At 32.4% G+C, this 13,078-nt stretch overlaps 2 protein-coding genes across 2 annotated transcripts in view; both read right to left on the bottom strand.

Moving 5' to 3' along the window:
• LOC104812075 (alcohol dehydrogenase class-P) overlaps positions 1-689 on the bottom strand; it is a 4,173-nt gene extending 3,484 nt beyond the window's left edge. Inside the window, exons 1-2 of the mRNA XM_010539043.1 lie at positions 580-689; positions 74-210 (exon numbers count right to left, since the gene is read on the bottom strand). Of these exons, the coding sequence (XP_010537345.1) occupies positions 74-210; positions 580-613 (171 nt within the window). The 5' untranslated portion in view covers positions 614-689. The remainder of the gene's footprint in view (positions 1-73; positions 211-579) is intronic.
• A 2,815-nt stretch (positions 690-3,504) lies between these two features.
• LOC104812073 (auxin efflux carrier component 6) lies at positions 3,505-8,642 on the bottom strand. Its single transcript, XM_010539042.2, has 8 exons — positions 8,061-8,642; positions 6,509-6,858; positions 5,686-5,958; positions 4,792-5,035; positions 4,556-4,632; positions 4,199-4,356; positions 3,906-3,982; positions 3,505-3,798 (listed from the first exon to the last, which is right to left on the bottom strand). Exons 1-8 carry the CDS (start codon positions 8,489-8,491, stop codon positions 3,732-3,734), a joined length of 1,677 nt encoding a protein of 558 aa, XP_010537344.1. The 5' UTR covers positions 8,492-8,642; the 3' UTR covers positions 3,505-3,731.
• Between the last annotated feature and the right edge of the window lie 4,436 nt (positions 8,643-13,078).

Below are 13,078 nucleotides of genomic sequence, written 5' to 3'. Positions count from 1 at the left end.
AGAGAATAATAATATATATATATATATATATATATATATATATATATATATATATATATATATATATATATACCTTGGCTTCCCAGAAATAGACGTCAGTGTGGCAGAGAGAAGTGAAGAGGATCTTAATACGGACTTCGTGCTTCTGAGGAGGAGCCACCTCCACTTCCTCCATCACCAGCGGCTTCCCTGCCTCCCACGCCACCGCAGCTGCACCCATCAAACGACACCGTTTTCGCTCTTAGTCTTTTTTTTTTTTAAGATCATATTCACAGAGCCAGAAACAAAGCAATACACACGCTTTGTACTGAATCCCCACCCGAAAAACACCATTAATAGTTGGAGATAGTGTAATCAAAGATCAAACACTACACAAAAGGTACCATTCCATGGATCATCCATTGCCCTATTTCAGATGATAAGAACAAAGAGAAATACTTTGTATAGAAATCACCAGGTACAGCAAAAAGGAGAAAAACCCAGATGGTAAATAACATTAATTGGTGAAATCAAAACATGGATCAAATCTGAATAAAAAATTATTCAAAAACGAGAACTCAAAAATACGAAAAATTTCACCTTTGCATCGGATAACCTGACCAACAGTAGACATCTTGATGATGAGGGGATTGGTAAAATTGTAAATATGACTGCTTGCTTTTGTTTATGCAAGTGAATTGGGAAAGACGAGATTTTTATAGCCAAATGTTAAAGTCCACGAATTTACGAAACTGCCACTGGATTTGCCCCTTTTTTTTTTGAAAATGGTCTCTCTCTGTCTATGGACTGTTTGGGTCTTTCGGCGTTACCAGGGGCGCTCTCGGGTTGGGTTGGGCTGGCTCTCGTACGGACGTCCACTTGGAGCTGTCTTTTTCGTCCACGTGGCATCCATTTAATAAAATAATTCGATATCTTCTCCCCAAAAATCTGTGTATCGTGGCGGCCTTGCAGTAGTTTGCTGTGAAAGGTTTTTACAGAAGAATCCAGACTGGGTTTAAGAGATTATATATTATAATATTATATAAACACATTGATTAATATGAGATTTGATTCCTCTACTATGTGGGCCTGTGGACCTTTTGCGATTACTAGCCCATATGAAATCACTTAATTTGGTGCAGTTATAGTTTAAGATTTTTTTTTTTTAACTAGTTTAAAAACGAGTTTTTTTTTTTGAACCCGTTACATATGTCACTGCGGATTCTTACATTATCAAAAAAAAAATCAACTTATGATGATTCGGGTTGAACCGAGCTGAACCGGTTCGCGAGTTACTGGTGTTTTAAATCTACGAAATATATAAAGTTGTAACTAAAATTTTATATCATATTTAGTTATATTTGAATGGTTATATTTCGTTGATTATAATATCCCCAATAAGATCATTACACAGATTCGAAGGATTTGGGCATTCTATTTTTGAATACTCGATAAATAAATAGGTATCTTTGAGTATTAGAGTCCGGGAAAAAAAAAATAGATTTAATGATTATTTCCTAATTCATTCCAACCATATAATTTCATGTATATTTAATTTTGCAAATAAATTTGATAGTAATTTTGTAACCAAATCTAATGGCAAATTAGTAAATACGTATAAAAGGATGAAACACCGATGGGTGCTTGAAATTTGAATGAAAAAAACAAAATCCGATTCTGAATTCAGTAATTTTCTAATTTCATTATGTTCCCACACCTTTGAACACTCCGGTTCGAGAATTTAATTCCGACCTGATTCAAATCGAAATAAAATCAGAACGAACCTAACCGAATTGCATTTGATTCTAATGTAGTACATTTTTATAGAACCAAATATAATGTTTCCGAACCGAAGCGAGCCGTAAATACCATACCAAAATTTGAATTGTCCATCAATATATGTTTAAATATTATGGTTTGGTACTTATTTGGGATTCATGTAATGATATCGATTCGGACACTAAAACCAGAGTCGGTTATTGGTATAATTTTTATAAAACCAAAAAATATCGTTTCTGAACCGTATCACTAGAATTCCGAACCGAAAACCGAAACTCTAACTTTTCTTCAATCCTTTTCACAAGTTGTTAGAACTGTCTACCTGATCAGGAATGGTCAAGAGTGATGAGTTTCTAATTAATTGACAAATTTGGTCCTTTATTCTATTTTTTTGGATAATTCTATTAGATGACTTAATTTCCTTCTTGAAATTTCAGTTAACAGTCACATTCATCTATGATACGATTATATATGAAATCGCCCTTCCAAAATAAAATATTAAATGGTCCATAAATGTTAATTAAGAGAGAAGGCCTCAGTAAATAAATCTTTGTTTTATATAAACACCTAATAAAATTTCTCTCGGACATTACAATGGCTTCGAGCTTGCCTGTGGTCTGCATAATCTTCTTGATCTCTCTCTCTCCTCTCCATCAATGTATTCTTCTCTCTAACCTCCACCACCTTTGCATCATATATATATATATATATGATAATGATCTGCATATATATGATTGAAGTTTTTTTTTCTGTTGGATCTTTGGAAGAAAAAATATGTACGTATGTAAGTACAATATCATGATCTTCATATGTATGTATGTATGTATGTATGTATGTATGTATGTATGTATGTATGTATGTATGTATGTATGTATGTATGTATGTCTGTATGTATGTATGTATGTGAAATGCCTTTGTGGGTTGGTTATGGTCGTCAGGTGCAAGAATGGAGGAGGAGGAAAATGACGAATACAAACGGACGGATATTTGGGTGGGAAGGTGCATCCACGCAATGTGTGGACGGTCATTCAGGCGCAATTGTTGGTGCTGTCTTTTCGACCCAAATAATTGTTGGTACGACGAAAACATATGCCAAGAGAGGTGTCCTCGCCTTGGTCCACCTCCTCTCCGACAACCTTAACCAATCTTTTGTTGATTTGGTTTTGCTTGCTAAATAAGAAGAGAGCTATTAGCAATGTTGATTATAATTAAGGGCTAAAATTCATAAATAAAGTCTATGTTATTCATGATCTTCGATGCTTATGGAGTTGCTTTCGTTGTTTTTTGGTGAACCATATTGATTAGAGGTGTCAAACGAGCTGATCTGATGCAATCATTTTGTTGGGCCGGTCCGAATTTTTCGCGCCTACAGAACCAAGTTCAAAGCTCGACCATATAGGTCTCAGATTTTGGGCTCGGATCGGACACGTTTAGTACATTCTTTTTATACAAGGATAAATTTTTTTTGTATTTATTTAAAAAAAATAAGTAGGACTTTCGAACTAGTATGAATCCCAATTTAAAATCGGCCGGAAAGCACAATTGTTTTGGACCTACAAATTCAGATCTGAAGTCCAATATTTTTTTCGGGTGGGATCGGGGCGGACTTGAACCGAAATCGGCAGTCCTAATATTGATCCTTTGGATCGTAGTTTAATTCATTATAATTGTTATTAAGTCGAAGATTTTAATCTCTTTCTTCGCGTTAATTTCTCCGGTTATAGAACAAAAGGGTTCACATGATTATAGTCCAAATCCACGATTCCTAACCTAAAACGTCTAACATTACTACATAATCATTCTGAATTATGAAATCAAACTTAACATTAGTACATGTGAGAAAAATTCTCCCCATCCAATCTTCCTCCTAAGCTCTAAAAAAAACTATTACGAGCTCGATCGGACCGATCTTCGACATAATCTCTTCGCTTTTTTCGATTTCGTTTTTTACGGATTTCGTGTTTTCAACGGAATCATAGCCCCAAAAGTACATAGTAGAGAAGGGTCACGGGCAAAGATACTATCATCCCGAAGATCACCCTGAAAATTTACAAAACAGTCAAATTAATCTTTGAAAATATTGTAATAGAGACATTGACAAATTTAGAAACATAACCAATGTCATGAACATGATTCAAATGACTCACAATGTGCTGAGAATGTCTGGATGCAGACCGTATTCCCTCGCGAACACGAATGGTACGATCCCTTGAGGTAATGCCGCCTACAAAAAAAAAAGTGATTTTTTCATCGTTAAAATTCCGGTTAAGTATCACAAAAAAAAATGTTGGTTTAATTAGTAAACAACAGAATAGATAGACACAATCTAAAAAACCATTAGGGTTCCTAACATTTGTTGGTATTGTTAGAGATATTGAGAATATTCGAGAAAATTACGGTAATCTTTATCAAATCTTCTCCATATAATCGAAGTGTATACCTGTACAATAGCGGCGTGCAACTTTGTACCTCTCATTCCGACAAGAACAGAAGCTACGGACATGACAATAGGACCGGAGATGAACCTTATCACCATCCCCATCATCGCCTTCTTCGTCCCACAAGCTATTATCCGTGGTTGCAATGCCATGAACAGACCTGTAATTCAATTCGTTTCATATATATATATATATATATATATATATATATAATTACTTGTTAATCAATTATAAATAAAGGGATAATATTAGGTTTCATTTTATTTTTTTGATTAGGGTTATTTACTTAATTACATGATTTGTTTTATGAAAAATATATAAAATTACTTAATTATATGATGATATAGAGCAATATATACCTAAGCTGAACATGGCCATCCCAAGACCCGCATCCGAGATAATCTTGATCGAATATTTCACTATGCTCGGCATGGTCCTTTATTCTATTTTTTTGGATAATTCTATTAGATGACTTAATTTCCTTCTTGAAATTTCAGTTAACAATGCAATAGAATTAATTTTGTCGATATTATAATCGAAAAGAAATTAAAAAAAAAATAGGGTACGTCTCTTTTTTTTTTTTTTGGGTACTCACTTGAACGATATTAGTGACCACAATAGGCCTAACACGCTTGAATACGTGTTTGGATTCCTCGAAAGCTTGCGTCCCACGACGGTCAGTATAAGCCGCACCATCACAACGGCGCGTGGCATTTCTTGCTTCCCACGCGCCGCCGTATCTTTTCCGGCGGTTCCTTCCTCGACGGAGGAAGCTCCGGCGGCTGCATACGGTGGCGGAGCCTTGGCCGTGTCCCTGAAACTGATCTCTTTCTCCGGCACTGAAATTGACAGCAAAGTCCATCGCAATCATTAAAATGTATGTGACATAATAATTACAATTATTTATTTTGTTGGTGGAATTAAATTTTACAGAAACGGAATAATTAAAATTTAAAAAGATAAAAGAAAAGAGGGAAAATCAAGTGTTATGATTACACACGTGCTCGAAGAAAATGATATCATCTCTTAATTAAAGGATTGACTTGCGAGACCAAACATCATGGGGACAAAGTCAACATCCCGTTGACCACTTGTGTTCTGTCTTCGCATTAGATTAGATTTACATTTAGATTGTGGGAGGCACGTGGGCCCCATTTTTTTTTTCAATTTACATGCTTCATCATGTTGTTATTGGAATCTTAGGCCTAAACAAGAAAACGCGATCCAAATATATGAAAATATAAAAATTTAAATAATAATTATAAATTCTGCGGGATTTGAACAATAAAAGAGACATGAGCTATGTACCTATCTGAAAAAGCTGCATTTTATGTTTCCTCATATTTTTTTTTCATCAGATGCAGAATAATACATATTTATATATATAACAAAATTACAAAAAAAAATACGAAAAGAGAGGAGTAAAACAGAGAAAGTGACAAAACGACATCGTGTCAGGGTTCATGCACATGAAAACGACGTAACGTACCGTTAATATCCTTGCTTCCATGTCTCTGACCGGACTCCCAAGCAATCTTCGGAGAAGGATACCGGAAAATTTTTCCGGCGGTGGGAGATCTCATCCACACCGGCGTACCGTTACCGTTAACGTCGAGCTCGTTGAAATTCGAAGCCCTAGGCGTCGGCTGAAGGGAATATGCGTCGGACGATGCGTAACCCGATAGCCTCATCGGGCTAACGGATCCGGGTCGGGCGTATCCGAACCCGCCTAGATCTCCGTTACAGAAAACGATCTCGTTCCCTGAAATTATAAAAAATTTACATCTTTTACAAAAAAAAAAATAATAATCTCGGGGAAATGATGTATTTACTCGTATGCCTAGCTGGTAATATTAGAAAAGTTGCAATCTTTTGGAAAAGGTGGGAAAAAAATTTAGTCAACATGAAAAATAAATCGATACATTTTCTCCAACTTTTCAAAGGTTTATACAATTTATTTACCATTCTCTGTTTATAAAATTTAAAGGCATAATTACAATTTATATCTCGTTTCTTGAAATTATAAAATTACGTATTATGAAACTAAAAATCTAAAAAAAAAACCTCGAAAAATGGTGGGGAAAAAGAATAAGTCACCAGTTTTTTTATTTAAAATTGATTTGACGCAAATCTCAAAAGAATTCATTTTAGGTCAACAAAAAAAAAAGAAGTTGACACATTTTTTTCTCAACTTTTCAAAGGTTTGTATAATTTATTTACCTTCTCTCTTTATATAATTTAAAGGCATGATTATTATTCATATCCAATCCAATATTTTCCATATCTTTAATTAATAACAGAGATTATATTACCATTGCAGAACTGGAGGGTACCGCCGTTAACGCCGTTAAGTAACGGATTGGGGGTGTTGACGGAGAAGATCTCGGCGTTGGAGAGGTTAGAGGCTCTCGGGGTGAGGCATAAGGAGGAGGAGAGGACGGAATCAGGGACGGAGGATGTGGACCGTCGGATCCTGACACGTACGATCCGACCGTTGAGATCTGTTTCCGATTCCGTACGGAGAGGATCCATGCCGTCTAAGGAGATGACGTCATCGTCGACTTCGATCTTGGCTATGGTCGCGGCTCCGCCGCCGGGGAACTCTGTGCGGATCAGTGCGATCGCCGCCCGGTACTCGAACAAGAACAGTAACAGTGTGTACCTTTCATCAGAATAAAATTATGAAAAATAATTAAAATTTTTGGTAATGAATGAAACTATAGATAATAATATCATTCCCAATCAAATTTGGGGAGAGAATATATATTTCAAATCGGCTAATCTCCGATATTAGTATAGATTTTGGTATAAAACATTCGATTACCAAAAAAAATATCATTCGAAATCAGGGATTTATGTTAGTAAAGTTAGAATTTAATATCATTAAAATCGTTTTTTAATTATCTAAATTAATTCATATAAAATAATAATCTTATTACTAAATTTGTATATACTTGTTAAAACCGGGCTTAAAACATTCCTTTTAGCTAATAATAAATTTTTTTAGAATAATATCCCAAATTAAACTGCAGACTATGTTTTTCTTGAACTTAGAAAATTGGTTTGTCCTTTTTGTGGGATAAATAGTGAAAGCCAACATTTTTATGTCTTAATTTGTTACATTTAATTATTTACTGACAAACAAAAGATATATTCATTGTACTATAACCATTGACATTATGAGCCCTATAATACTTTAAATGTCATAAAATGATTTTAAAATATATAAAGTGGTATTATCAAGCGATAATATATATATATATATACAATGATTATAAAAGAATAAATATATACAAGTTGCTTATGTCAAAATTTTACAGCCCCTATCAATTACGGCATGAATAAGATAGTGGCGGATGGGACAAAAGCTCTTGAGACAAAAGTCGTTTTTGTCAACAGGAGATGAAGAGACAAAAGATATCACAAACCCACAAAGCAAACCCCAACAGTAACTCCATCGAATCTTCCACGTTTTTTTATTTTTATTTTTCCTATTTTTAAATTGTTTGAAATATATAATTTGTAAACACGGGTCATCATTTTTATTTATATTTTTTAAATATTATAAAATACGCATTACAAAATGGTCTTCGTCGGCATATTTATAGTATTTATGATAAAAATCCCTTCAAAATCATGGACAAACTTATTCAAGCAAAATGTTATCATATATATATATATATATATGTGTGTGTGTGTGTATGTATGTATGTAGGATTAGTCATATTCCGAGTTCCATCTTACTTGGAACTTGATTCTGCATAACATTCGCAATCTATATATATACTAAAAAGAGGGAATAAATCAAGCAAGCGTATATATATATATATATATATATATTATATATAGTAAGATGAAACGTACCAAATGATGCACTGAAGAACCACGAGCTGCACCATGAGGCTCTGAGTGAAATCACCGTACATGGCCTTAAGCAGAGGGATCCCCATGACGAGAGTGTTGGGAAGAGTGGCGATGGAGAAGAGGGTGATGAGCCAGTCGAGACCACCGCCTCGGAACAAGACGGCCCAGAGGGACAGCGAGACAAAGACCATGACCTTGGACAGAGTGTCGGCCAATATGAACGTCGAGTCCATCTCGTACGGGTTGTTTTGAGAGATGAAGTGGAAAGACAGTACGGGGACGGCGAAGACCGAGACGAAACGGTTGATGCCGGAGCACTGTTCCGGCGAGAAGATCCGCCACCACTTGACCGAGCCATAGGCCACGAACATGGCGAAGTAGAGCGGAACCATCGCGCACATCACTTTGTAGAAGTCGCTTCCCGTTATCATCTTCGCCCTTCTTCTTCTTCCTTCTTTCTTGTTTGTTTCTTATCTTTATTTGAAGAAACAAAAAAGAAAAGAAGAGATCTTGGGGGAGAATTAATGTAATGGTTGTGTTATGTTATGGAAACTTTTTAAGGTGTGTGGGTTAAGCTTTGTCCGAATGTTGGGGGATTATATAGGAGATTTGTTGACCAGATTGCCCTTTGGAGAGTGTCTTATTTGCTTTGAGCATCGACTTTTCTAATGCCAATAACAAAAATAATTTAAAAAAAATAGAAATTGGGTTAAGAGATATTCGATAAATTAACATTGAGAGATGATTATGTAATTTTACTAATGTAAAAGTATATACAATTCTGTCCTCTTATAATCTGTCTTGAAAAACTCAGGAATATCTTAAATAATTTGGAAAATATTACTATTCTACGTTTCACATATAATATTTATTAAATTTTGAAAAAACCCTAATTGTAATTATAAAAATAAAATAAAACAATACACTCTACTATTATATAAATTCTATCTTCTCTAGTTTAGTACATTCATTATATATAAATAAAGTAAACATACAAATTATCAAGATATATAGAATATTCAATAAGATACATTGGAATATTCAGATTTGGTTCTATTTATGTATCTAAGATATTTACGTTAATTAAATAAGATATTCTACTATTACTTTTGAATATTGTAATCTTTTTGTTTGACCAACGAGAAGTCTCTAATATTACTTTTAAATCATGGTATCTAAGTCTAACCACTAAATGTAATTTAAGATCTCTAAACCAGTTGGTCGAAAAATTTCGATGACAACGTTGACCCACATTTCTGCACCACATCAAATTGAGATCTTAATTTTCAGATCCAAAAGCTCATTTCAAATACAACTATATTTTCTCTAGAATTTAAATCCCGAATGATTGCTATTTAACTCCTTGAGTTTATTCAAGAAAAATGTAATAGTATAGTAATATTTAGGTTTTAGTTTTATATTAATTAAATCAGATATTACATGATTGTTTTCCATGTTTATAAATATTGTAGTACTTTGTTTTAATTTGAATAACAAGAAGTCCAACATTTCTCTCTCAAATTCTCTATTACAAATAGGGAATATCCGAAAACAATACCTGAACTTTTCGATTTTCACAAAATAAAATCTAAACTTTGTTTTTTATCAAATAAAATATCAACTTTATTTTTCAGTAAAAAATAAACCTGAACTTTATAATCATTATCATTTTTAATCCTATTGTCGACGTGACATTTCCGACATCCTACGTAGCAAGTCAACACTTTGACCGTATTTGACACATCATCGTTCACGTGTCACGATATCAGAACGTCACGTCAGCAATAGGGTTAAAAATAATAAAGATTATAAAGTTCAGATTTATTTTTGTCTGAAAAATGAAGTTGATGTTTTATTTGATAAAAAACAAAGTTTAGATTTTATTTTGTGAAAATTTAGAAGTTTAGGCATTGTTTTGGGATTTTCCCTTACAAATATGTTTTTATGATGTCTTTTGAATTAGAAAAATAATGACGTTAGCAATAGTCTTAGATATTGAAATAAACAAGGGAAGTGTATAATAGAATAACCATAAGTTTTATCATTTAGTACCATAACAGTTCTGTCCTCGATCGGTTCAAATTCTTTGCATGAAAATGCACCATAAGTTCAATCTTTACGAGCATTATACACATGATGAAAAATAATTTGAAAATATTTTATATTTAATTAATAGGAAAAGGAAGCTAATAGATTACAATGACTTGATATTTTACAGTATATGTTATAAAATATATAAATTCTTGCAAAACATATTATGCAGCCTTATATGAAACTAAGCAACCTATCTAACCATCTTGGTTAAAAGTGTGTACACACACACTAAAGAATACCTTTTCGCCATAGGAAAAAGACAAAGTGATTTGCCTGAGGGGAAAAGTATAATTCACCTTTCAACAAAAAAAGGGTATAATTCAGCATCTAAATTAGGATCTACTCATATAATTGCACAAATGTAAAGGAGCACAAAAAGACCATTATCTTTTGACATGCACACATATATACATATATATATATATATATGTGTGTGTATATATAAAGAAAATGAAGTGAGATCCTCATAGAATCTAACATCAATGACATTAGCCCAATGGTGGAGAGTTAAGAGTTGGCTTTTGCTTAAAGCTGTAGCCTTTAGCCTTTGGCAATTGCAGGAACTAGTCCTAACACAAAACAAAAATAAAAAAAATAGAGAAAAAAAAAATCAAAATGCCTTTCCCAACTCCTTTTTGGGATTTTGATGTGGGTTTTTTTATATATATTTTTCGTTGCTTAAAGCTGTAAAAAGTAAATTGATGGTGAACAAAATTACCTTAAAGCAGTTGGATCTTAATTGGACAACTAGATTTATGTTTAAAGGATGAAATATACAATTGAAAATAATTTTTGCACGAATATATAATTTTTTTACAAGAAAAAAAGATATTGCGCATAGAATAGGATATCCGAATTTTCTGACTAAAAATTAATTATTTGAATATTAAAAAAATATTGGATATTTGAATTCAAAAAATTTAAACTAAATGATAATTTTGTAATTAATTCAGCGACAGTGTCATATATAAATAAACTTTAGATACCGTAACAATTTCGCAAATTAAGGTTATAATTTAAAATCAATTTATATCTTTTGATATGGACGTCCGAAATTTGAAAATGAAAAATGGAACCAAATCTTGAACCACGGATACTCAATATTCATTTCCTAAACGAATACAACATACTCTAATACAATTTTTTTTTAAAAAAAAAAATCAATTCCAGATGGGTTCGGATCCCAACTCGGGTAATTGAGTAAGTTATGATCCACCCCTACAAATAATAAGAGGCAAAGCATAGAAAGAGGCGGACCAAATTATTATTGTGCTTGTGATTTGCATTATTACATTTTGGTATTGCAACCCACTTTGATTTTACTTCCATCTGACATACGATTTTGGGTCAGCTCTCTTCTTTTCTTCACGTAATGTCCTTCTCATTCTATCGTAATATTACATCATCTCACATACAAAAACAATGGACAAACATACAAATATATATATATATATATATATTGAGATAAAAGATTATGTATGTATGTATGTATGTATGTATGTATGTATGTGTATATATATATATATAAAAAAGAAAATAAGAGAAATACTTGATAAATTAATGGGTTTTATCATATTCATTGTCTTTATTGAGATAAAAGGTTTTTTGTTAGCTTTTCTTTTTAAACATGGATTGAACCGTTTTGATATAAGTGGTTCAATAGTATATATGTAAGATAAATAAAATACAGTAAATATGGTTCGAAATCACACAAAAAAAGTGTGATTGTTGTAAAATTTTTTATTTTTGCTATTTCATGATTATAATCATCAACATTATGTAGAATGTTTTTTTAATCACCAAACGAGTTTTCTCTCGACCAGAATCATTATAATCCCGAAACTTATCATATTCTCTACATGTGGTATAAACTAAATTTATTTAGATTTTTTTAATAAATGTGTTTTATTATATAAGAACAGAAAAATCTAGCTATGATGATAATTTGGACTAAGATCAAACGCATGGGGAAGAAAAAAAATGGAAAAGTCAATTTATTATTATGATTAGGTTAGAAAACATAAAATCGAATTTAAGTGGGAAAAATGATTTTCCAAAAAAAAAGAAGAGAGAGAGAGAGAGAGAGAGAGAGAGAGAGAGAGAGAGAGAGAGAGGGCGAAGAACGGTCTGAGAAAAGGAGGCAATATGTGGATACGTGTTTTTTTGAGGTTTAGGGTTTAGTGGAAAGAAAGCGACATAACATCTGAATCTTGTCTTCTGCTCGATTCTAACGCATGCCCTCTCGGTCCATCATTTTGTTCTTTTTTTTTTATGTCCCTTTTTTAAAATTATTTTTAAAATTTAGGTACCACAGTAATATTCGATTTTTTATTTAAAAATATATATATATGTTCTTACATACTTTTTACTTGAATTTCTTAATCGCACTTTGTCTACCCATCTGGTCAAAATCATATGAACGTCTCATATGTTTATTGGAGTTTCCAAGTTACAAAAGAAATCGACAAATTTTTCTAATATTTAAATGGGTTTATAATAAATTACAACTATTATACAATGAAAGTATTTCGCAGTGGTTTGATCGAACAGTTTGGAACGATATTAATTTTTTATGGTTTTGATATCATTTGTTATATAATGTAATCTTTTTTTTTTGCTTTACAGATTAGTTTTATTTAACTATAATAATTTAATTTAACTTATATTAATTTTGTGATTTGTTGTTCTATATTGTGAAATGGCTTTGCATTGGAATTTGTGAACTTTTTTTTTTTTACTGCTGGAGATAGGTACTATTTCATATAACCTTTTCAGTTTTGATGATTTTTTGTAATTTTTATTACATTGAGAATCTACAAGCCATTTTTTTTTACAAAGTTACAATTTTCGAACCGTCTATATTTTACGTTCCAAAGTGAAAATTAACAACACAACAGCACAATCATTATGATATATATATATAT

This window comes from Tarenaya hassleriana, unplaced genomic scaffold (genome assembly GCF_000463585.1).
Source record: "Tarenaya hassleriana unplaced genomic scaffold, ASM46358v1 Cleome2, whole genome shotgun sequence".
NCBI lineage: Eukaryota > Viridiplantae > Streptophyta > Magnoliopsida > Brassicales > Cleomaceae > Tarenaya > Tarenaya hassleriana.
The sequence above is the reverse complement of the archived record's forward strand: the minus strand, read 5'-3'. Positions and strand labels throughout refer to the sequence as shown.